Source organism: Cervus canadensis, chromosome 2 (genome assembly GCF_019320065.1).
Source record: "Cervus canadensis isolate Bull #8, Minnesota chromosome 2, ASM1932006v1, whole genome shotgun sequence".
Taxonomy (NCBI): domain Eukaryota; kingdom Metazoa; phylum Chordata; class Mammalia; order Artiodactyla; family Cervidae; genus Cervus; species Cervus canadensis.
The window spans coordinates 70,882,431-70,907,930 of NC_057387.1; the positions used below are offsets into that span (position 1 = coordinate 70,882,431).

The window sequence follows — 25,500 nt, forward strand, 5'->3', positions numbered from 1 at the left end:
GCCTTCGATCTTTCCCAGCATCAGGGTCTTTTCAGATGAGTAAGTTCTTCAAAACAGGTGGCCAAAGTGTTGGAGTTTCAGTTTCAACATCAGTCCTTCCAATGAATATTCAGGAGTGATTTCCTTTAGGATGGACTGGTTGGATCTCCCTTCAGTCAAGATACTCTCAAGAGTCTTCTCCAACATCACAGTTCAAAAGCATCAATTCTTTGGCGCTCAGCTTTCTTTATAGTCCAACTCTCACATCCATACATGACTACTGGAAAAACCGTAGCCTTTACTAGATGGACATTATTTTGATTCTTGTGTTTTACATAATGTATTATGTGGGAGTTATTTTTGGCAGGGGTTGGGGGTGTTATGGAGGTAGTGATAAAGTTGGTTTAGGAAAGAAGTCATTTGAGAGAAGCAACTGTCAGGGTAAATGGGACCTTGGAGAGATAAACAAAGTAAGATCTTTAGGACATTGCTAATTCCTCTCCCCTCCAGCTCCCCACAGCTTTAGTTATTTTGTCAAAGTCAGATTTACGTCCTTTAGAATTTGACACTAGGTCAAGGTTGGCCATGAATGAGTCCAGTGATATTTCCATTACACTAGTATTGTTTGCCACCCTTCAAGGTGCACTCCTCATGCTTTAACTCTGACGCTTGCCCGAAAGTCATTCATCCAACAAATATTTGAGTAACCTACCCTCTCTCTCTGCTGAATAGCCTGTTTTCCAAGGTCACGTTCTAAACTTCCGTGGTGATTTGACACTTCAGCACTACAATTTGCCTCTCCTTTTTTTTTTTCCCCGTTCACCCCAACTCTTTGTATCCACTTCATTCAAAGTTATATCTTGTGCTCAAGTGCTTGACTATTTTTCCTCCTCTAATGACACATACACACACTAACACAATGTATGGCACGAAGTAGATGCTTAACAAATGCTTATTGAGTGAGTGGCCTGTGCATTTCAGTGACATCACGTCCTGTGTGCCTGGGTGTCAGTCTGCACTCATCTCCGGGAAGTCCGGAGGTCGCAGGGTTTAAGTCACCGTTTATAGGGTGCATCGCATATCTTAAACACAGGCCCAGGTTGCAGACTTCCCACAAGAAGCGCAGCCATCGGGAGTGCTGCATCTCCTCTTTTGGTTCAGAGAATCCAGCTGGGGGTCCAAACCCGCTGCCTGGTAGGCGCCGGCGTTCCGCAACTCTGGGAATAGAACGTGCGAGGGCGGGAGCAGGCAGCTCACTTATCGCGGTGTTTCCTCCGTCCTGCCTCCCGGGGGAGTTCTCGCGAGAGAAGCCAGGGGAAGATGGCCGTGCCCTGTTTTTCTGAGTGAGGCAGTGGCGGCGGCTGCGGCGGTAGGGACGGGAATCCTAGTGTCGTGGGCACTTGAGCTGTAGCTCCCCCCAGCGAGCGCGCGTCCCTTCGTGCCTAGGCGAGAGCCGGCTCTTCTTCCTCCGGGAGATGCGTTTGTCCCGGGCTCGGGGGCGCTCTGGGAGTTCATGCTGCGCTGGAGTATCCTGGCCACCGCTCTAATCGCCTTGTGCCGCCGCAGCGCCAGTTTCGTCGCCAGCGGTGAGCCTCCTGGATTCCTTCTCTGCCCGTGGCGGCGATGACCGGGGAGAAGATCCGCTCATTGCGGAGGGACCACAAGCCCAGCAAAGAAGAGGGGGACCTGCTGGAGCCTGGGGATGAGGAAGCGGCGGCTGCCCTCGGCGGCACCTTTACCGGAGGCAGGATTGGCACAGGCGGCAGCAACAAGAGCGGTAGAGCCTGTCATAAGATCTTCAGTAACCATCACCACCGGCTACAGCTGAAGACAGCTCCGGCCTCCTCCAATCCCCCCGGCGCCCCGGCCCTGCCGCTGCACAATTCCTCCGCGACTCCCATCTCCCAGTCCCCGGCTCTTTTAGCGGGCACCAACCCCATTGCTGTCGTCGCAGCTGGAGGCAGTTGCCCTGCACACTACCCGGTGCACGAGTGCGTCTTCAAGGGGGATGTGAGGAGACTGTCCTCTCTCATCCGCACGCACAATATCGGGCAGAAAGATAATCACGGTGAGGAGTGCTCGCCCCTGTCCACCTTTCCTTCCCAGAGTCTAGGTTGCGCCTCCTCAGGCCTCTCAAATCCTAGGCGTCTATAAATCCTAGGCTTCTTTCGGACTCTTTGCTCTCCTTTGCCCATCATCCGAGCCAAATGCCCGTAAATCATGTAATAGCATGCCAGTGGTCTGGGGATTGGTTCTTGTGGGTGCAAAGGAATGCTTCTTCCTGGCCGCCTTCAAACTATTAGAAGCTGTTTTATCTTTGAGTCAGGGCTTTAGTTGATTCTCGACAATAAGAAATTTTAGACTGCCTCTCATCCAGCCTGGTCGTCATCCTTGTTTATTGAGTTGTATCTTCTTTTTCTACCCCCTCTCCACCCTTGGGATCTTGAATTTTGAACATATAAATTGCCCACCTCCCTTTATCGTCCAGGTACAGAACCCAACCTGGCTGCAACTGGTTATGATTTCTACAGCCATTAGGCTGTCTCTCTTTCCTTCTGCTTTTAGGAAGCTTAGTTTGATACAAAGTGTTTACACTTTTACAGGTTTTTTGATTTCTGAAAGCAACAGTACCAATTTGTTGGCATTTGATACCTAGAGCAAGTAGTGACTTCCAAGTGGCTAAGATGTTGTTAAAGCAGAGCTTAGAGTTTTACACTTATTTCACATAGATAATTGCTGATAGTAATTAAAACATTACTTGATGACCTGTGATGAAAAATAGTACTATGATTTTTCATAGTAACTTCCTCATATCCTGCATGACAACGTGTAGTGTCATTTGTTATTCAAGGACTGTATTTCTACTTTTTGCTTTAACTTATGAGCTGATTTTTTTGTTTCTTCTAAAAACATAATGTGATTGAGTTGACTGTGATAATGTGATTATCAATTGACTGTCATAGTGTGATTGACTTTATTTTACTGTGATTTAAGCCACAGTAAAATAAAGCTAATGTAAACACTGATATTTTCAGCATTTAATAGATAGGCTGTTTTAAACTGGGTACTTGGCAAATATTGTTAATAGTTCAGCTTTTAACCGAACATGAGAATTGTATGCATTCAATTAGAACACACTCAATTCTGTGCTCAAAATAGTATAACACATTAATGAAATACATGCCTGTTGAATAAGCTTCCTTAATTCCACTGGACTCTAGGCTTCTTATCTACAATTAGGGCAAAAAACGGAGGTTAAAAAAAGAGTAAGATTTCCACTGTTTGTGTAATTCTCTGACAACTGCATTTGTATTCTGAATTTACAATATTGTAATATTACTGTCATTTATTAAAAATCAAACCCCCCAAAATGTTCCTAAAAGCTGCACCCAGTTTTTCATTCTTAAGTTTATTTAATTACTTTACTATTGTTGCAACAGCATCATATTGTTTGTTGATAGTAATTATATTTTAACCCTTTGGGAAACAGTTTTTAGTGGGAGATCTATTGTAGCTTTGAATGTTTAGAATGTTTTTCAGATTTGATCTTCATACAGCTATATAAAAGGTTTATCTTGTGGCCATTGCCTTTAAAATATTGCCATTTAAGTGTTCCATTACATTGAAATATACCTGAAAACAGTTGAAACTTTGTTTTTGAGGGATGATTCCCTTTGAAAGAAGTGAGAGGTGACTATGACTAAGTATGATAGTATGATGTTAGAACTGATTTTCTTGATTGATCACAGAAGGTACTGAATTGCAGGATTACTGAGCTTGCATGTCTGTCATCTAGCAGATGAAAGCTGGTTTGTTAAAGTACAAATTCTGCTCAAAGTAATAGCAAAGTAATTAGAATCCTAGATACCTTTAAACTCTTTTCCATAGCCTACTGAAATTCTTTTTAAAAATCAGTTAAATATACTAAATGCTTGCATTGTACTTAGCTGCCCTTTGTTGATTTTTTTAAATTGAAGTATAGTTGACTTACAGTGTTTCAGGTGTACAGCGAGCGATTCAGTTTTATGTATATATATACACACACATGTATTTTAGGTTTTTTTCAGATTCTTTCCTGTTTTAGATTATTGCAAGATATTGAATATAGTTCCCTCTGCTATACAGTTCAGTTTAGTTCAGTCACTCAGTCGTGTCCGACTCTCTGCAACCCTGTGGATTGTAGCATGCCAGGCTTCCCTGTCCATCACCAACTCGTGGAGCTTGCTCAAACTCATTTCCATCAAGTTGGTGATGCCATCCACCCATCTTATCCTCTGTCGTCCCCTTCTCCTGCCTTCAATCTTTCCCACCATCAGGGGAAAGTGCTATACAGTAGGTCCTTATTATCTGTTTCATATGTAGTAGTGTGCATCTGTTTATCCAGTTTTTAGCCCCCCCCTTCCCCTTTGGAGATCATAATTTTTTTTATGTCTGTGAGTCTATTTCTGTTTTGTCAGTAAGTTCATTTGTATCACTTTTTATTTATTTGAATTCATTAATTTTTGGCCGCACTAGGTTTTCATTGCTGTGCCCAGGCTTCTCATTGTAGTGGCTTCTTTTGTTATGAAGTACAGGCTCTAGAGCACTGGCTCAAGAGTTGTGGTACATAGGCCTAGTGGCCCTGAGGAGTGTGGAAGCTTCCAGGACCAGGAATTGAGCCCATGTTCCCTGCATTGGCAGGTGGATTCTTAATCGCTGGAGCACTGGGGAGGTGCATATCACCTTTTTAGATTCCCCATATAAGTGCTGTCTTAAGATACTTGTCTTTCTCTGACTTATTTCACTTAGACTGATAATCTCTAGGGTCATCTATGTTGCTGCAAATGGCATTTTTTCAGTCTTTTTTATGGCTTGGTAATATTCCATTGTCTATATATACCACATCTTCTTTATTCATTTATCTATCCATGGACATTTAAATTATTTCCATGTCTTGGTTATTGTAAATCATGCTGCTGTATACTTTGGGGCATTTGTCTTCAAATTAGAGTTTTTGTCTTTTCTGGATATATGCCCAGGAGTGGGATTGTTGGATTCCTCTGTTAACTTTAGTTTTTTTAAGGACCCTCCATACAGTTCCCCTTAAATGGCTGCACCAATTTACATTCCTACCAGCAGTGACATTGTTGATATTTTTCATGAATATAACCAGTGTTTCACATACTGGTGGAAAGTGTAATTGTTGTTTTCTGCAATATATAGATACATTCTCATCTCCTGCAGTTGAAGACTCCTAAAAGAGTAGCTTCTATTTAACATTGTTCTTGTTTAGTTGCTAAGTCATGTCCAACTTTTTGTGACCCTGTGGACTGTAACCCACCAGGCTCCTCTGTCCATTTGATTTTCCAGGCAAGAATACTGGAGTGGGTTGCCATTTCCTTCTCCAGGGGATCTTCCCCACTCAGGGATCAAACCTATGTTTCCTGCTCCACAGGTGGATTCTTTATCACTGAGCCTCCTGGGAAGCCCATTTCTGTTTAATCTGCTACTTCAATCTTTTTGCTTATAGCTGCATAATTTCCCTACTATGTTTACATTACTTTTACTCTTGAGAGTTTACTAACCTGGATATTTTGTTAATTTTTTTTGGAATATTTTTCCTTTCAAATTACAGAAGATAAAGGCATTTTAAATTGCCCAACAAAAACAAGCTATATATTACATTTGGATTGTTAAAGCATGATAAATACATAGCAGAATCATCTACTCATTCAGGTGCATAGCAGAGCCATACAATTATACCATATCATATGACATAGTTGTATGTTCACTTGACATTCCTTCCATAATATAATGATGATCATGATCATGATCATAGTTTATTGAACATGTCAGCACTATGCTAAGTGTTTACATACATTATCACATTTAATTCTCACAATAACCCTACAAAGCAGATAGTTTTATTCTTGTTTTAAAGGAGGAAACTGAAGCTTCAAGGCACAAGGAAACTTTGCCAAAGTTGCATACTTAGTATAAGTTCCAAAATGGGGAACTGAACTAACAGTGAGGGCTTCAAAGCCTGTGATCAACCTTTGTAAATTTTCTGTTAATCAGGACCCACTAATTTGCAAAGAAGTCAGTTTTAATAATGTGTATGTGGCATTTTATGGTAAAGTTCTTTGATATATATTTTCTCATTTAGTACCTATAGAAAGATAATGCTATTAAACAGCTCTCAGAGATTTCCTGTGCAGCCCAGATCTCTCACTATTGTGTTTTTTCTTTTTCACCTAATGGCACAGATAAATATGCTGCCTTGTCCACATGATAGCCCTTTAGATACTTGACAAGCAAGAGCTATCATGTTCTTCCTATCTTTATGTTAAACATTCCTAACTTCTGTATCCATTCTTCATAAGGTATGATTTACAAAGTGCTAAGAATGGTCCCTGAAACCTAGTGAATACTATAAAACTGTATTAAATAAGTAAATGAAGATCTTATTCATCTTTTAGTGAAACTCTAGTTGCTTAGTCTTTCCTTTGAGGATGGAAAGAACCAACCTTAGTGTTGAAGTTATAGTAGCCTCATAAACAAGACAAAGAGATTATATTTATTGCTCTAAGTGATACACATTTAGTAATGTGCATTACTAAAGAGCACACATTAAATAACACAGTGAAATAATATGTGGATTTTTAAAAATGTTGTTTATTCTCAAGTGGTTGTCTTCCTATTCTAATGTCTTCTTGTGCTTTTTTTAAAACCTCAAAACAGAAGTTTACATTTATTGATACTTATCTTGTTAGTCTTGATCCTTTATTCTATCTACCTTGGAAGCTTATTGAATTCTACAGATAGTAGATAGTGCGTGGTCAACCGTGTCTGACTCTTTGTGACCCCATGGACTGTAGCCCTCCAGGCTCCTCTGTCCATGGAATTTTCCAGGCAAGAAGACTGGAGTGGGTTGTCATTTCCTACTTCATGGGATCTTTTCAACCCAGGGATTGAACCTGCATCTCTTGTGTCTCCTGCATTGACAGGCAGATTTACCACTGTGACACCTGTTATTGGATCCTACTTTGATCACTGTTTAGCTCATTATTCATTAGCTCTTTCAGTTTGTAGTGACCTTGGAATTGAAACACTTCCTTTGGGGGGTGTGTATGTGTGTATTTATAAGTTATTGTCAAGTTGAATAGGAACAGGGATAGAGCTCTTTTTTTTTTGTGGAAAAATGTTAGTTTAGTTTGAACTGCTTTTTCTGAGCCATCAGTTATACTGGGGAATATTGTATTTGGATCCAAACATATTGCTTGAAATATAAGTTAAATACAGTAATAGTCATGATATCATCTATATACTGTGTTCAGAAGTGGCAATGATTTTGACTCATGGTATATTTAGTAACAGTTTTGTTTGAGTGGGGAAAAGGATACATTAAACATACAAAAGTTGATTCAACTCTATATCATTAGTGTATCTTTAGCTTTATACTACTATTTTTTTAAGTATAGGATTAAAGTTTAAGCTTTTTTCCCACATTGAGTGTAAATATTTTTCTGACTTTTTTTTTTTTTGCCATTGGTATTTAAAGAAAGCATCATGTTAACATGCAGTTTTTTTTTTTTTTTTTTTTTTACAGTTGGTGGTAATGATTTTTATTTCTTCTTCTTTAGAACTGAGAATGATTGTGACGTTTATAGAAGACTCTCTTGATTTTGACTGCATTTCCTATTTGTTAAACTTGTAATTTTTTTCCCCCTTAATTAAGTTAAATATCTTTGGAAGTTAAGCACCTTATCTTGGAAACTAGTCAAAAGCTTTTAGGTGCTAAAGTGATGAAAATCCTTGATCTATGAATTACTTAGACCAGTCTTTCCTAGATATGGAAAAATTTTGATCTATTCTGAGAGATTTGGCAGTTTGTACTGCCTTTAACTACACTATCTGGCATGGGACAAACCATTTTCTCTATACATAGTTAATTTTTATTTTTTATTGAGTTGTAATCTTCTTGAAGCTGTTTTACATAGTGATTAGAGATTTCAAATTCAAGATAAAATTCATTTTGTGACTATTCCTACCAATGCAGGTGACTCAGTGAAGTGATAAAGAAACCATCAGCTTGTGTCTGGTGGCTGGCAAATTTCTTCAAACAGAAATTTTAAAATATCTTACATTCAGAAAGCTTAAAAATGTACACTTGAATATGGAGGCAATAGGATAATCTGTTTGGTGCTCTGTTTGGTGCCCATGCAATATGTTTATTCTGGCTTATTCTATATAAATTGATCTTCCTTTCGATACTATTCTCTGCTTTTGATCCCTAACATTCATGAGGGGTGATGCACAATATGTTGTTTGTTTGAGAAGAGGCGACTATAAAGATAAACTTTGCATGGCAAAAAAAATCTTGAAGTCTCAGGTGAACAATTTTAGTCAAGAGGCACATCTTTAAATGAACACTAGTGGCTTTGTATCTGTTCTCATGTTTTGTAGTCTTTTCTGAATTTTGTTTTCTGGAAGACATGCCTCATTTTTCTTTGGATTAAAAAAAAAAGTGGTTTCTGGAAGCCCAAGATAATCCATTAACGTTTTCAGCGCTGACACTGGGTATGAGGCTGATTCAGCTGTGAAAGCTGTCACTCCCCTAATCTGTGGAGTCGATTAATTGATCTTCATGATTATATAAATATGACCATCCTCCTTTCACCTTTCCTGTGTGTATATCTCCGACCAGATAGGACTGTCCTGGAGTTGAATGACTGTGTTTCCCAGCGCCATCATCATTAGCATTGTAGAATGTGAACTGCTGCTTAAAACTGGGTTATGAACACATCTTCTGGAAACCTACTTTCACTGAACTATGGTAGAAGTAGGAAGGTCTGACCTTCCAACTTGGCAAAAAAGGAAGCAGAAATGAGCAGTTACTGATGATGATGTGTCCTGGGCATCAGCAATGAGGCAGGACAATTTGGAAGGACTTACTGGAGAACTGAGTATGTTGGTTCCAAGTTAATGACATTCTTAAGTCATAGAAATCTAAAGAGTACAAGGTAATTGTCAGGATTCTTTGTTCTATAAAATGAGTGTAGTTTCTCAAAAAGTATTCTTGCCTGGAGAATCCCATGGACGGAGGAGCTTGGTAGGCTACAGTCCACGGGGTCGCAAAGAGTCAGACATGACTGAGTGACTTCACTTTCTTTCTTTCTCAAAAATTGGTTTGGAGTTGAGCAGACAAAGAATATATTCCTGTTCATATTTATATGTCATCTATTTTATCTGGAGAGAGATGGAAGGTCAGTTTTAGAGCAAGACAGAAGCATGTCAGATGAGCGTAGGAAAAAGAGAAACGATCTCTTTTCTAACTGTTTAAAGATTATGAATGTTGTTCATTAGTTACCAGGATATGTGAGGTTTAACTCTGTGGTTGGTTGCGTTTCATCTGTTTTTGAGCCTGTTAGTCTTGTTGATATCCCGAAGATTATCTGCAAAACTAGAAGGCATTTTTTATGTATCAGATCTGAGTTTGAGACCATGCTTCTCTACAAACTGGATTTTATGTAATTATACTATTTATTTAACTGCTGAAATAAGTAGATATAATAATATCTATCTATTATTTTCTTATATGGGCGACTGTACTTGAACATAATGTTGAAGGCTCATATCATAGTAGCGATTAATATAAATACCTTGCTGTCACATTTGCTATGATGTACCTTTCAGCAGAGGACACTTTAGTTTTTGAAGTTTAGGTAGAGCTTCATTCAGTTGAGATTTTGTCTGATGCTTGAGTTTATACTGCCTATCAGTTTGCTACAAGGTTGGGTTCATTTGTCTCTCCTGTAAGTCACCTTTAGTCTGTTACTGCTGTAACTCGCTTCATACTTGTCATATACTGTCATCACTTTTGTTTGTTTTGGGGTGTTTCTAATTTGGATTTTGTTTTTCTGCATATATCTTTCAGTTATTTCAGTTCTTTCTGCATATATCTTTCCCAGTTTTTATCTTTTAGTTGAGATCCAAAAGAAGGGGAAAATCTGAAGGAATAATTATACTTTAAAAAAGAATTCACTAGGTAAACCTTCTGAGGGGAACAGTAGATAAAGTCAAGCACCTAAATAAACGTTAAATTCAATATCAGGTTACTGGTATATTCCAGTTTACAATAACTTCATATACCTTCTAGGTATATGAACAACAACAAAAAAATGCATTTGGATTCTTGGGTGTAGCTATCTGTCAGGTTTGTTAGTTCATCCTCTCTTAATCAGCATAGTGCTGAATTCTGTAAAGCCACCAGTGCTATGTTGCTCATCCTTTTGGACATTGGTTGGCTTTCATAGAGAATCGTGTGGAGACTTGCATTGTCCTGGGTAAAATGCTTTTTGGAGAGTGAAAACAGATTTTAACACTATTCTGATGGTTCTTTATGGGAAGATCCCCTGGAGGAGGGCATGGCAACCCACTCCAGTATTCTTTCCTGGAGAATCTCATGGACAGAGGAGCTCAGTGGGTCCTTAGGGTCACAAAGAGTTGGACACGACTGAAGCAACTTAGCTTGCTCGCTAATGGTTTTTTATAGTTTTTCCCCCCCATTTTTTTGGTTCATTCATTCCTTCATTTAACCGATAAAAACCGACCTCCTGATAATGTGATAAACAGTGTTTTAGGTTCTGGGGTTACTTAGAGCAGTGAACAAAATGAACAAAGTCTCTGCTCTCAGGGAGCTTACATTCTAATGGGGCAAGATAAATAGTAAACAAACTAATAAATATATGGTAATATTCTTTGGTGTCTCAGATGGTAAAGAATCTGCCTGCATTGCAGGAGACCCAGGATCAATTCCTGGGTCGGGAAGATCCCCTGGAGAAGGTAAGGGCTACCCACTCCAGTATTCTTGCCTGGAGAACTCCATGGACAAAGGAGCCTGGGGGTTACAGTCCATGGGTTCGCAAAGAGTTGGACACAACTGAGCGACTGACACAGCAGCAACATAATGATAAATATTATAGAGTAAAATAAAGCAGGGTGAAGAGGATAGAGAGCGCTGGCAGTATAGGGAGGGGAGGTTAGGGTCTGGGAAGACATCAGGGATGAGAAAAATTAGAGCAGTTACTTAAAATTAGGGAGCTGTTTTCTAGAATAGAAGAATTTTAGGCAGAGAATTGCAAATATAAAGAAAGGTACCATGTTCAAGGAATAGAAAGAAGGCAAGTCTGACTGGAACAAGGCAGAGAGTGGTAGGAGATGGGAAGTTTTGAGATGTGGGGGTGGGGGATGTAAGCCTGCAGAACTTTTTGTAGACCAGTGATTGCTTTTACTTCACTCAACATAGGAAGTGATTTGAGGATTTTGAGCAGCCAGGTAACATGATCTGATTTTGAAAGGCTCTCTCTGGCTGCTATATGAAGCAGAAAAGAAACTTGGATGGGTGTGGATCAATTTAACATGCCATTGTAATAAATGGGGTAACTGGAAATAATGAGAAGGTAGACCTGGGTAAGAGTTGAGGATATTTTGAAAGTAATATACGTGTGAATTTCAGTAATATAGTACCATTCATGAGAGAAAATACAAAAATTCTCCCTTTTTATTGCTTGCTTGGATGAGACTTGAATGTATCTGTAGAAGCTGGAGCTTTGTTGGTTGTGTGTGTGTCTGTGTTAGTCACTCAGTTGTTTCTGACTCACTGAGACCCCATGCCAGGCTCCTCTGTCCATGGGATTCTCCAGGCAAGAATACTGGAGTGGGTTGCCATTCCCATCTCCAGGGGATTGTCCCAACATGTAATTTCCTGTTTTGCTCCCTAGTTAGGGGGCACATGAAGTCAGAACTATTTTTGTAATAATACAAAATCATTGTTTGCCTTTTTTTCACTGCAGTGACATTTTCACTGATGGTGCAAAAGGAGTGGTGGGTAAAATTGTTGAAATGTTAGCATGAATTAAGGCACTGAACTGCTAGTAGTCATTGTATTAGTCACTGCCTGTACTTGAAGTGGGGCGGGGGTGGGGAAGCCAATTTCACAATGTCTTTGCTGTAGCTGTAGAAATTTGTTAATTGTTAAAGTCTTAATCTTGAGTACATGCTTTTTATATTCTTTGAGACATTATATGGATTATGCATGCTTTCCTGCTATATACTGAAGAGAAAATAAGGGAAAACATCTGTGCATTTTGAGTTGTAAGCCAAACTGGCTGCTTTTGTCATAAAACAGTATTTTTATTTGAAAAAACAGCTTACACACAGATTATGGTTATTCCAATTTGGATATTTGGGATACATTTTCTGGAAATTGGAAAGTGAACCTGGGACCTCAAGGAAAACAATTGGTAGTCTTTGCTGCCCATGAAAGAAGTTCAATTTGAGATGAAAGAATTTAGAAAACTTGTCTTTATCACTCTAAGCTTGACAGTCTCTTAGTATTTAAAGACTTTTGCTCATATTGGTAATATTACTAAATGTGATTTAAAAAATTTTGTATCGTGAAATGTGTTGACATATGGAAGATCTGAATGACTCAGTCAACCAGTATTTTTTAGACTGATCAAGTCCACTATGTTACAGAATCATGCATCAGTAAAGATTCATTCAAAGTGCAAGTGAAACCAATGAATTTTGGTGTACCACAAAACAAAAAATTTATTGATACGATTTTAGATTTCACATGGCAACAATCCATTAAGAAATGACCACTTAACACGTTTTGGTGTCATATCAAAGAATATACCTAATTACTTGAAAAGACTATTAAAATGCTCCTCCTTTTTTTTTTTAATTACTTGTCATCTGAATCTGGATTTACTTATAAAAACCCAGCTGTTTTCTATTAAGCCAAACATTTAATTTACTTTAATTTTTAATTAAAGAATTTAAAATTGTACCACTCATCATTTTTTAAAAATTTGTTTTGGAAAATTGCAATTATGTTTTTTCATAAAAAATTTATATTAGCATATAATGAGTTTATTGTAATTTTAAAATTAGTAAGGAACATTTTAAAACAATTTAATGTGGTCTTGAAACCAGAAAGTCTGAAATCTGTTGGTATGGTAAAAAGAATACTGATTTTAGAGTCATGACTATCATGATTTCTATATATGTAATTTTAGGAAATTAACTGTTATTAGATGACTTTTTATTATGACATGTGAAATAGGAATAATCTTTGTCTCATGGGGTTAGGGGGCAAATTAAATAAGATATCTAAAGTATACAGCATAGCGCTGGGCCTATACTAATATATGCCCTATAAATGGCAGCTATTTGGTTAATAATTTGCATACTTTAACACTGCAGTGTTCTTAATGTTACTGGAATGTTTTTTAATCATTTAGCAAAACAGAGTTCAGTTTTGTTTACCAGGTTAGAACCAAGGCATCCAATTTCAGATTTTAAAGTATATTTTGAAAAGTTAACAGAGTTATTTTAAGATTTTTAGCATCCTTTGTGTAACAGATTAGCTTAAGCAGCAGGTTGAGGACTTAGATAACTGAGGGGATAGTAGATGAAGGTTCAAACTAGGATGCTTGAGCACTTAGTTTCATGATACATTTGGTCATGTGGTGTTGGGTAGAGAATGATGTTGATGATGAGTATTTTGCATTTTAAGCTATTGAAATCATAGTGTGACATATGGCATTCTCGATTGTAGGTAGTATGTATTTCTGCTCATGTTCCTGCCTGTGAAGTGAGAGGGATTGGATTGTTGAACTCAGAGTCATTTCTAGTTTATAAATCTTTTGAAATTATGATTACTTTGGACTTGTAATAGGAAGTTTCATTTGTACTTCAGTAGGTACTAAGGCTTTTACCTTTTCATCTTTATGTTCTTGGAGGATTTAAGAAGACAGTAATTATTTAGGTGCATAAATGCCTTGATTTCTTCACCTTTGTGCTCTGTCTAGACTCTTGTGGGTCCTCCTTAATTTGTGTAATTTTTTGAATAGTTACTATGTTTACATGCTACAAAATTGTAAAAAGATATACAAGGATATGATGTAAAAATAAAGTGTCTCTCCCACCTGTCTTTATCCACCCAGTTATCCTCTTTGCAGCAACTAGTGTTATCAGTTCCTTGTTTTCTTTTTCTGTTACCATTTAGAACATACAGTTCAGTTCAGTTCAGTCGCTCAGTCCTGTCTGACTCTTTGTGACCCCATGAACTGCAGCACGCCAGGCCTCCCTGTCCATCACCAGCTCCCAGAGTTTACCCAAACTCACGTCCATTGAGTCAGCGATGCCATCCAACCATCTCATCATCTGTCGTCCCCTTCTTCTCCTGCCTTCAATCTTTCTCAACATTGGAACTTCTCCAGTGAGTCAGTTCTTTGCATCAGGTGGCCAAAGTATTGGAGCTTCAGCTTCAACATCAGTCCTTCCAATGAATATTCAGAGCTGATATCCTTCTTTGTCTCACCCCCTCTTTTTACCCACACATATCTAATTAGCAAGTTATTTTGAATCAGTCCACTTTCTGTCTCCGCTCCACTTAGACCAACCAATTTTTATTATCTTTTCCCGGGAATACTGTACCAGATCTGCAACTAGTCTCCCTATGTTCAAATTCCATTCTCTCTGGGGTAAGAAAAGTTATCTTAAAATGTAAGTTGTATCATGTCTTCTCCCCTTTCAAGATCCTTTAATGCCTTCTCCACTTCAAAATAAGCTCATATTTTTTTCAGTTCAGTTCAGTTTCTCAATCATGTCTGACTCTTTGCGATCCCATAAACCGCAGCACACCAGGCCTCCCTGTCCATCACCAGCTCCCGGAGTCCACCCAAACCCATGTCCATTGAGTCGGTGATGCCATCCAACCATCTCATCTGCTGTTGTCCCCTTCTTCTCCTGCCCTTAATCTTTCCCAGCATCAGGGCCTTTTACAATGAGTCAGCTCTTTGAATCAGGTGGCCAAAGTATTGGAGTTTCAGCTTCAACATCAGCCCTTCCAAAGAACACCCAGGACTGATCTTTAGGATGGACTGGTTGGATCTCCTTGCAGTCCAAGGGACTCTCAAGAGTCTTCTCCAACACCACAGTTCAAAAGCATCAATTTTTCGGCACTCAGCTTTCTTCACAGTCCAACTCTCACATCCACACATGACCACTGGGAAAACCATAGCCTCGACTAGACAGACCTTTGTTGACAAAGCAATGTCTCTGCTTTTTAATATGCTGTGTAGGTTGGTCATAACTTTCCTTCTAAGGAGTAAGCGTCTTTTAATTTCATGGCTGCAATCACCATCTGCAGTGATTTTGGAGCCCAGAAAAATAAAGTCAGCCACTGTTTCCACTGTTGCCCCATCTATTTCCCATGAAGTGACGGGACCAGATGCCATGATTTTAGTTTTCTGAATGTTGAGCTTTAAGCCAACTTTTTCCCTCTCCTCTTTCACTTTCATCAGAGGCTCTTTAGTTCTTCACTTTCTGTCATAAGGGTGGTGTCACCTGCATATCTGAGGTTATTGATATTTCTCCTGGCAACCTTGATTCCAGCTTGTGCTTCCTCCAGCCTAGCATTTCTCATGATGTACTCTGCATATGAGTTAAATAAGTAGGGTGACAATACACAGCCTTGATGTACTCCTTTTCCTATTTGGAACCAACCAGTCTGTTCCATGTCCAGTTCTAACTGTTGCTTCCTGACCTGCATACACATTTCTCAAGAGGCAGGTCAGGTGGTTTGGTATTCCCATCTCTTTCAGAATTTTCCACAGTTTATTGTGATCCACACAGTCAAAGGCTTTGGAATAGTCAATAAAGCAGAAATGGATGTTTTTCTGGAACTCTGTTGCTTTTCAGTGATCCAGCGGATGTTGGCAATTTGATCTCTGGTTCCTCTGCCTTTTCTAAAACCAGCTTGAACATCTGGAAGTTCACGGTTCACGTATTGCTGAAGCCTGGCTTGGAGAATTTTAAGCATTACTTTACTAGCGTGTGAGATGAGTGCAATCATAGTTAAAGAACCTTCATGATCTAGCCCCTTCTTACTTCCCTGATATAATCTTGGTCCAATCTTTCTTTTTTTTCTGTGTCTGGCCATACTTATTTTCTTTCACTTCTTGTATATGCTAGGTTATTTCTGGCTTCTGTCTAGAATGCATTTCTTCCCATTCTTTGACTTTTTATTTCTTACTTAGCTTTTAGATCTCATTTTAAATGTTATGTCTTTAGAGAGATTTTCCTAATTTAAGTATCAAAAAGTATGCTTCTCATTATTTTCAGTCTTAGCCTTTTGTTTTTCTCAATACTTAAAATCTGTTTTGTTTCATTTCATATTTCTCTTCCTTTTATAAATATAAACTCCATGAAGGCAAGAGTTTCTGGCTTATTAGCAGTTGAATCTCTAGTGTCTAGCACTATATGCCTAGTGCATAGTGATGCTCAGTAAATATTTATTGAATGAAAATGAATGGATTTTGCTTCTGGGTAAAATGTTAAAGAAATAACAGAACCTATGAACTCCTCTTCTAACTTTATATTAAGATACAATGGTGACTCTAGAATCAAGTAAACTAAATTATGAGAGAAATTTTTAATAACAGTAATGTAGTATGATTACATATAGAAATTATATTGATGAATGACAAGTGTTCTATCCTGGAAGCAATATAATGTGACACAAAACCCTTAATATTTAGAATATTGGTCTACAAACGTTTCATTAAAGAGCAAGATAAGTAAATATTATAGGCTTTGCAGACTATACCATTTGTTACATGAAAGTAGCCATAGACAATTCATAAACAATCAGCATGTGGCTGGGTTCCAGTAAAACTTTATTTACGTCATGTCCCTGAATTAGAGGATAAAGAAGTTTCTAATACGGGAAACAGATGCCAGGAGTAAGTTTGTGCCAGAGCAAGCTTACCCTTTCTTCTTGCCTTCATTTATTGCTATCATTAAGATTCATAACAATTGAAAAAAATAAAGCTTTTTTACAATACCTTATTTTGAATAGAGAAATTCACACTGAAGAAGCAAGTGGGCAAGAAAGCTTATTTTAGTTGAGAGCTAGACTAACCTGGGTGATGGTTGTTAAGGTAAAATAAGTCTGGTAAAAAGACCTTTGTAAGGAAGACTTTTTCTTTTTATTATTTGACTGAATAAGTTTTAACCTAACCCCCACTTCCTTATCTCTTCTTTATTTATTTTTAAGCAGTCCTGTTCTGATATAATTCCTTTAGTGTACAATTGAACCATTTAAAATATACAAGTAAATGGTTTTTGGTAAATTCTAAGTTGTGCAGCTATCACCACAATCAATTTGAGAATATTTTTATCACCTTAAAAAGAAATCATGTATTTTTTACCTTTCAATGCTCCCCACTCAATTTCCTCCAGCCCTTGACAAATCACTAATCTACTGTCTCTTTAGATTTTATTATTCTAAACATTTCATATGAAAGAAGATGACACAATATGTGGTCTTTCACTTAGCACATTTTTTTTTTTTTAATTTGTCTTATAGCATGCATCAGTACTTGATTCCTTTTTATTAACAATTACAATTACATTGTATGGGTATTTCTCATTTTATTTATACTCATCAATTAATGCAGTTTTGAGTTGTTTCTACTTTTTGGTTATTTTGAGTAATGCTCACATGAGCACTTATATATATTTTGTGTGGAGGTGTTTTCATTTTCTTGGGTGTATACCTTTTGCTGGGTCGTGTGTTAAGTCTGTGTTTACCATTTTGAGGAACTGCCAAACTTTTTTCCAGAGTGGTTGCACTATTTCACTGGCCCAAGAACAGTGTTTGAAGATTTCAGTTTCTCCTCCTTGCCAACATTTGTTGTTACCTGTCTTTGGTCATAGGCATCCAAGTGAGCATAAAGTTGTATCTGCTTGTGGTTTTAATTTGTACTTCCTTAGTGGCTAATGATATTCAGCATATTTTCGTGTGCTTTTTGGCCATTTGTATATCTTCTTTGGAGAAATGGCTATTCATATATTCTCATTTTTAAATTGGGTTGTCTTTTTATTATTTAGTTTTAAGATTTCTTTATATATTCTGGATTCAAAACCCTTATCATATATATGATTTGCAGAATGTTTTCTTCCTTTGTGGGTTGTCTTTTCCTCTTCTTGATGGTATCTTTTATAACACAAAATGTTGTAATTTTGGTGAAATCCAATTTCTTTTCTATTTGCTGTGCTTTTGGTGTATCTTAGAAACCATTAACTAATTAAAGATCACAAAAATTTACTCCTTTGTTTTTTTCCCTAAGAATTTTAGAGTTTTAATCCTTACATTTAGGTCTGTGATCTTTTTTTAAGTTAATTTTTGATGGTATGATTGATATATACTTCTGTCCTTATGCAAGTGAATACTATATTGATTATTGTGGTTTTGTTGTAAGTTTTGAAATTGGAAAGTATGAGTTCTCCAACTTTGTTGGTTTTTTCCCAAGATTGTTTTGAATATTTTGGGTCCCTTGAATTTTTGTATGAATTTTTGGATCATCTTGTCAATTTTTGACAAAAAACCAGCTGGGTTTTAATGGAGAGTGCTTTGAGTTTATGAACCAATTTAGGGAGCATTGTCATCTTAACAATATTTAATCCATGAATTTGGGGTATTTAGGTATTATTTAATTTTTTTCAATAGTATTTTCTAGTTTTTGGAGTAGAAGCCTTGTACCATTCTCCTTCTCTTTTGAGTTACATGCAGCAACTCCTCAATCCCTCAGCTGTTTGATTTCTTTGTATTATTTAGAATGTCATAGGAAAGTACTTTAATATCAGTTTGTTCTTTTAGCTTCAGTGTGTAGAGGAGTTTCTGCTGCTTTTTCTCTTGGACACTGAGAGAAAAGCAAGGGCAGTATGCTTGCCCTTTCCCATACTAGATCTGAATGAATCATTCCAGGATGGAAAAGCAGAAAAAAAAAAATCCATTTGAGAGTCTTTGAAAATGGTTATTATAAAAAAAGCATCAATATAAGTATCCTAAGTCTCTATTAAGAAATGTAAGAAATAGAAGTTTAGAAAATAATTGCCTTGTAGTAACACATAAAGCAGTTTGTTTCTTTAAAACTGGTAAATCATGATGTGAAGAAAACAGTCCAAATTATCAAGATACTATGGAAATTTAAAAAAACATAGTCACTTCATTTAAAAATATCTAAATTGAATACAGTAAAAAAGGCTTGACCGTAAAGGAAATTAAATGCTGTACAAAACTAATTTGAAAACAAAGACTGTAGAGGAAATGGAGACAGATTAAAAGAATGAAGGATGAGTTAAATATGGAATATATATGTATAGATTTTGTGCTATGAATAATATGTATTTCCAGAGAATAAAACAGAAGAAATGGATCAGAGGCCATACCCAAAGCTATAAATAGAGAGGAAAAGAAGAAAACATTTTACCTCTGCAATGTTAAAACATACTTGATACACCATCTTATAACTGTAGGATTTTTTCTAGTCAAGTACTCACTTGTGAAAGCAACAGTAAAATCCTAAAAGATAGGCCAATCATCATATCATTCCTGAGAAATACTCAAAGAAGTATCCTACATCACAAGAGGTGAATTTATATGACAATTCCCAAAAAGGAGACGTGAGTCAGAAAAGGGCTGATAGTGAACATTAAAACAAGTTAAATATACCATAGATAAGTCTAACAAAAACTATAGCATATATGATTATAATCTTGAGAGCAAGTTTCTAAAAAAGAAAAACTTGTTTCAAATTTTGAGAGACATATAATCCATTACAGGTAAGGAAATGGCTCATAACCACTGAATAAATCAGTGAAGCAAAAATGGACCTAAAGGAGAAATAAAAGTACTGACCTCTTTACAACTGCATCAAAAAGAATAAAATACCTAGAAATAAGAGATGCTTCCTTGGTGCCTCAGACAGTAAAGACTCTTCCTGTGGTGCAGGAGACCTGGATTTGATCCCTGGGTCTAGAAGATGCCCTGGAGAAGGAAAATGGCAGCCTACTCCAGTGGACTTTCCTGGTACCTCAGTCAGTAAAAAATCTGCCCACAGTGTGAGAGACCCAGGTTCGATTCCTGGGTTGGGAACATCCTCTGGAGAAGGCAGTGGCAATCCACTCCAGTATTCTTTCCTGGAGAATTCCATGGCCAGAGGAGCCTGGCGGGCTACAGTCCATGGGGTTGGAAAGAATCGGACATGACTGAGTGACTAACACACACACACGCCTAGGAGTAAACCTCCCTAAGGAGGTAAAAGACCTGTACTAGGAAAACTATCAGACCCTGTTGAAAGAAATTGAAGACTAAATACACAGACAGAAAGATATACCGTGTTCATGGTTTGGAAGAATTAATATTGTTAAAATGGCTGTACCACCCAAAGAAGCCTACAGATTTATTGCAATCCTTATCAAAACACCAAGGGTGTTTTCCATAGAACTAGAATGAATAATTCTAAAATTTGTATGGAAACACAAAAGACCCTGATTAGCAAAAGAAATCTTGAGAAAGAAGAACAGAACTGGAGGAATCAAGCTTCCTGACTTCAGACTACTATAAAACTACAGTAACCAAACAGTATGATATTGGCACAAAAAGAGACATTTAGATCAATGGAACAGAACAGAAGGCTCAGAAATAAACCCAGGTTGGTCAATTAGTCTATGACAGAGGAGGCAAGAATACACAATGGAGAAAAGACAGTCTCTTTAATAAGTGATGCTGGGAAAACTGGCCAGCTTACATGTCAAAGAATGAGATTAGAACAGTTTCTGACACCGTATATTTACTAAAATAAGCTCAAAATGAATTAAAGACCTAAATGTAAGACCAATACTTCCTAAAAGAAAACATAGGCAAAACACTCTTTGATGTAAATAGTAGCAATATTTTTTTGATACGTTGCCTAAGCAAAGGAAATAAAAATAAACAAATGGGACCTAGTTAAACCAGAAAGCATTTGCATAGCAAAAGAAACCATTAACAAAATGAGAAGACTACCTGTGGAATGGGAGAAAATATTTGCACATGATCTGACCAACAAGGGGTTAATATCCAAAATACATAAACAGTTCATACAACTCAACATCAAAAAAGAAAAAAACCTAATTAAAAAGTGTGCAGAAGGTCTGCATAAACAGTTTTCCAAAGACATACAGATTTCTAAGAGGCATGTTAATTATCAGAGATATGCAAATTAAAATCACAATCATCTCACACTTGTCAGAATGGCTGTCATCAGAAAGAACACAAATAGTAAATCAACTGTACTCTAATAAAAATTAAAAGAACACAAATAACAGATGCTCACAAGGATAGGAGAAAAGGGAACCTACACTGTTGTTAGGAACCTACTGTGGCTGCTATGGAAAACAGTAAGGGGGTTTCTCAAAAAACTAAAAATAGAACCAGCAGTTTTACTCTTGGGTATTTATCTGAATGAAACTGTAAACACTTATTTGAAAAGATACATGCATCCCCAGTGTTCATATCTTTACAGTTGCCAAAATATGAAAGCAACCTAAGTGTCCATCAAATATGAATGGGTGAAGATGTGATTTATATACAATGGAATATTATTCAGTGATAAAAAAGTGAAATTTTGTTATTTGTAGCAACATGGATGAACTTGAAGTGAAATAAGTCAGAGACAAATACTGTATGGTATTACTTAAATGTGGATTCTAAAAAGTAAAATAGAACCAGTGAATATAACAAAAAATAAACAGTCGCAGATATAGAGAACAAGCTAATGGTTATCAGTAGGGAGAAGCAGAAGGAGATAAGAGGAGGGTAGTAGAATAAGAGATACAAACCACTATGTACAAAGTAAATAAGCTATAAGGGTATATAATATAATACAGGCAATATAGCCTATACTTTGTAATAGCTATAAATGGAATATAACCTTTAAAATTGTGAATCACTGTGTTATACACCTGAAACTTACATACTATTGTATGTTAGCAGTTTTCTAATTGGGTATCAGACTAGTTGGGTTTGAGTCATGTGTCTTCCCTGGTTCATGGTCTTAAGGTATGACATTTGCTACTAAGAGAAAACAGTAGTGAAGAAATTCCAAAAATAGTAACTATGACATCTGGTAACGAAAGTGAAGAAAAGGACTTTCATACATACTTGGAGAATAGTGAAAATCGTGTTTTATTGTTGTGTTGGTGGTAAAGGAAAGAAAGCTATGAGTGTCAATTGCTGATAAAATTGAATTTGAGGTAAAGTGATTTGAAAGTGCTAAGAGAGTAATTCTATTTTGATAGAAGGCATGATCATTAGCACTCATAAAGTTATTGCGTCTTTATGCACTCATCAAAAAAGTATAAAAAATAGCAAAGTATTAATGAAGATAGAGAAAAGTTAACAAATAAAATCAAAGTAGGACTTCTGCCTCTATTGATGAGCTAGATAATTAGGACCAGTCTTCTTTAGAAGCAAATAAGAATAAAATCCCAGCAGAACTATTCAGATCCCTAAAGGACGATGCCATCAAGGTTTTGCCTTCATTATGTCAGCAAATCTGGAAGACCCAGCAGTGGCCACAGGACTGGAAACGGTCACTCCTCATCCCAAGTCCCAAGAAGGGTAGTACCAATGAATGTGCTAACCATTGGACAGTCACACTTACCCCCATGATAGTAAGGTCATGCTTAAAATATTGCATGCTAAGCTTCAGCATTATGTGAACCAACAACTTCCCTATGTCCAGGCTGGGTTTAGAAAAGGGAGAGGAACTAGAGGTCAAATTGGCAAAATTTGCTGGATTATAGAGAAAGCAAGGGAATTTCAGAAAACATCTCTCTCTCTTTCACTGACTACATTAAAGCCTTTGACTGTGGATCCTGACAAACTGGAAAGCCCTTAGAGAGATGAGAATACCAGACATCTTACCTGTCTCCTGAGAAACACATGTGCAGGTCAAGGAGCAACAGTTAGAACTCTGTATGGAACAACTGACTGGTTTAAGATCGAGAAAAGAGTATGACAGGGCTGTCTGCTGTCACCCTGTTTGTTTAACCTATACGCTGAGCACATGAGAAATGCTGGGCTGCATGAGTTAAAAGCTGGAATCAAGATAGGTGGGAGAAACATGAACAGTCTCATGTGTGAATGATTTGCTTTCTAATTGCAGAAAGCAAAGAGGAACTAAAGAGCCTCTTGATGAGGGTGAAGGAGAGTGAAAGAGCCGGCTTAACTAAATATTAAAAAAGCTAATATCATGGCATTCGGACCCATTACTGCATAGCAAATAGGGGAGAAGGTGGAAGTAGTGACAGATTTCCTCTTGGGTTCCAAAATCTCTGTGGACGGTGACTGCAGCCATGAACTCAGAAGATGATTGCTTCTTGGCAGGAAAGCGATGACAAACCTAGACAGTGTGTTGAAAAGCAAAGACATTACTCTGCCAACAAAGGTCCATATAGTCAAGGTTATGGTCTTCTCAGTGGTCACATGTGATTGTGAGAGTTGTACGGTAAAGAAGACAGAGAATGCCAAAGAATTGATGCCATCGAACTGTGGTGCTGGGGAAGATTCCTGAAAGTCCCTTGGGCAGCAAGGAGATCAAACTAGTCAATCTTAAGGGAGATCAACCCTGAATAGTCATTGGAAGGACTGATGCTGAAGCTCCAGTATTTTGGTCATCTGATGCAAACAGATGACTGGAAAAGTTCGTGATGCTGGGAAAGATTGAGGGCAGGAGAAGAGGGTGTCAGAGGATGAGATGTCTGGATGGCATTACCAATGCAATGAACATGAACTTGGGCAAAGTCCGGGAGATGGTGAGGGACAGGGAGGCCTGGCATGCTGCAGTCCACGGGGTCACAAAGAATAGAACACAATCGGGTGACTGAACAACAACAACAAAGAATAAAATATTCTACTTTAAGGGCATTGAAGATCTAATGAGGTAGGAAGGAACCCTTGGTCCAAGATCTGGCAGAAGATGAAAACCCAAAGAAGGGAGCCTAACACTTGAGGTTATTTTTACCCTAAGTAGCTTTTGTGAATCCTGAAGAAGTGGTTAAGAGGCTGAGTGGTATTTTTGACAGTGAGCTAAGAGGACAAAAGATAGAGATTGGGCTTCCCTGGTGGCTTGGTGGTAAAGAATCTGCCTGCAGTGCAGGAGACCCGGGTTCAATCCCTGGATTGGGAACGTCTGGAAAAGGAAATAGCTATTCACTCCAGTGTTCTTGCTTGGAGAATTACATGGACAGAGTAGCCTGGAGTGCTATAGTCCATGGGGTTGCAAAGAGCTGGACACGACTGAGTGACTAACACTTTCACTTTCAGGGCCTACCAGGTGTGGGGTATCTCTTAAACATGCTGGTCTTTGGGATGAAAACTTAAAGAGCTACAGGTTGGGAATAAGGGTCAGTTGCAGGTAAATCAGCTCTGATACAGGGTGAATCATACTTTGAGTCATGAGGGCCAGAAAAAAGTGTCAGTCCCTGGGTTAGTCTAGTACCCCCAGCCATATGGCAGAAGCAAATGAAAGTCTCTGAAGGATTTGTTTCTTAGGCTTCAAGATTTTTGCATAAGGAGTTAGTTAAATATCACATTCAACTTATAATTAAAGATGGCCAGCATTACAGGGAAACTGGACAACATGAATGAGAACCAAAGAGAAGCAATAAGAGAAACAATCATCAGAGCTTCATTTATTGTAATTATTATTAGATAGAGACTATTTTTTATTATTTGATAGAAGTATGGTTGATTTAGAATGTTATATTAGTTTCTGGTGTATTGCAAAGTGGTTCAATTGTTCATATGCATACTCTTCCAGATTTTTTCCATTATAGTTTACTATAAGATACTGAATATAGCTGTCTGTGCTATTTACAGTAGGACCTTGTTTATCTGTTTTATGTATAGTAGTTTGTATGGACAGAGACTTTAAATGACAGTGTTTATGATTTTCTTGGAGGATGAGAGGGTTGAATATTTTAGTAGAGAATTGGGAACTATGAAAATTGAAATAAAATATCTGGAAAAGAACTAAGTAGAAATTCTTAAATGGAAATGTATAATCCTGAATTAAAAACTAAATAAATGTGCTTAATAACAGTTTAGATCCTAAAGAAGACCAAACTTATGATCTTGGAAATAAGTCAGAAGAAAATACAATGAAAAAGGGAAAGAAATTTTTTAAAAAATTAAAAAGATAAGAGCAGTTCTATGTTAATTGAACACCAGGAGAGAAGAGAGAGGATATGGGGCTAAACAAATATGTGAGGAGACAATTGCTGAGAATTTTCAAAAATTGATGAAAGATACCAATTCAGAGATTTAAGAGCCCAGTTCAGTTCAGTTCAGTCACTTAGTCATATCTGACTCTTTGTGACCCCATGGACTGCAGCATGCTAGGCTTCCCTGTACATCACCAGCTCCCAGAGCTTACTCAAACTCATGTCCTAGAGGCGGTGATGCCATCCAACCATCTCATCCTCTGTTGTCCCCTTCTCCTCCCGCCTTCAATCTTTCCCAGCCTCAGGGTCTTTTCCAGTGAGTCATTTCTTCGCATCAGGTGGCCAAAGTATTGGAGTGTCAGCTTCAGCATGAGTTCTTCCAATGAATATTCAGGACTGATCTCCTTTAGGATG

At 37.6% G+C, this 25,500-nt stretch overlaps 1 protein-coding gene across 1 annotated transcript in view; it reads left to right on the plus strand.

Moving 5' to 3' along the window:
• Positions 1 to 1,120: 1,120 nt before the first annotated feature.
• ANKRD13C (ankyrin repeat domain 13C) overlaps positions 1,121 to 25,500 on the plus strand; it is a 91,164-nt gene continuing 66,784 nt past the window's right edge. Inside the window, exon 1 of the mRNA XM_043460987.1 lies at positions 1,121 to 2,047. Coding sequence (XP_043316922.1) covers positions 1,603 to 2,047 — 445 coding nt within the window. The 5' untranslated portion in view covers positions 1,121 to 1,602. The remainder of the gene's footprint in view (positions 2,048 to 25,500) is intronic.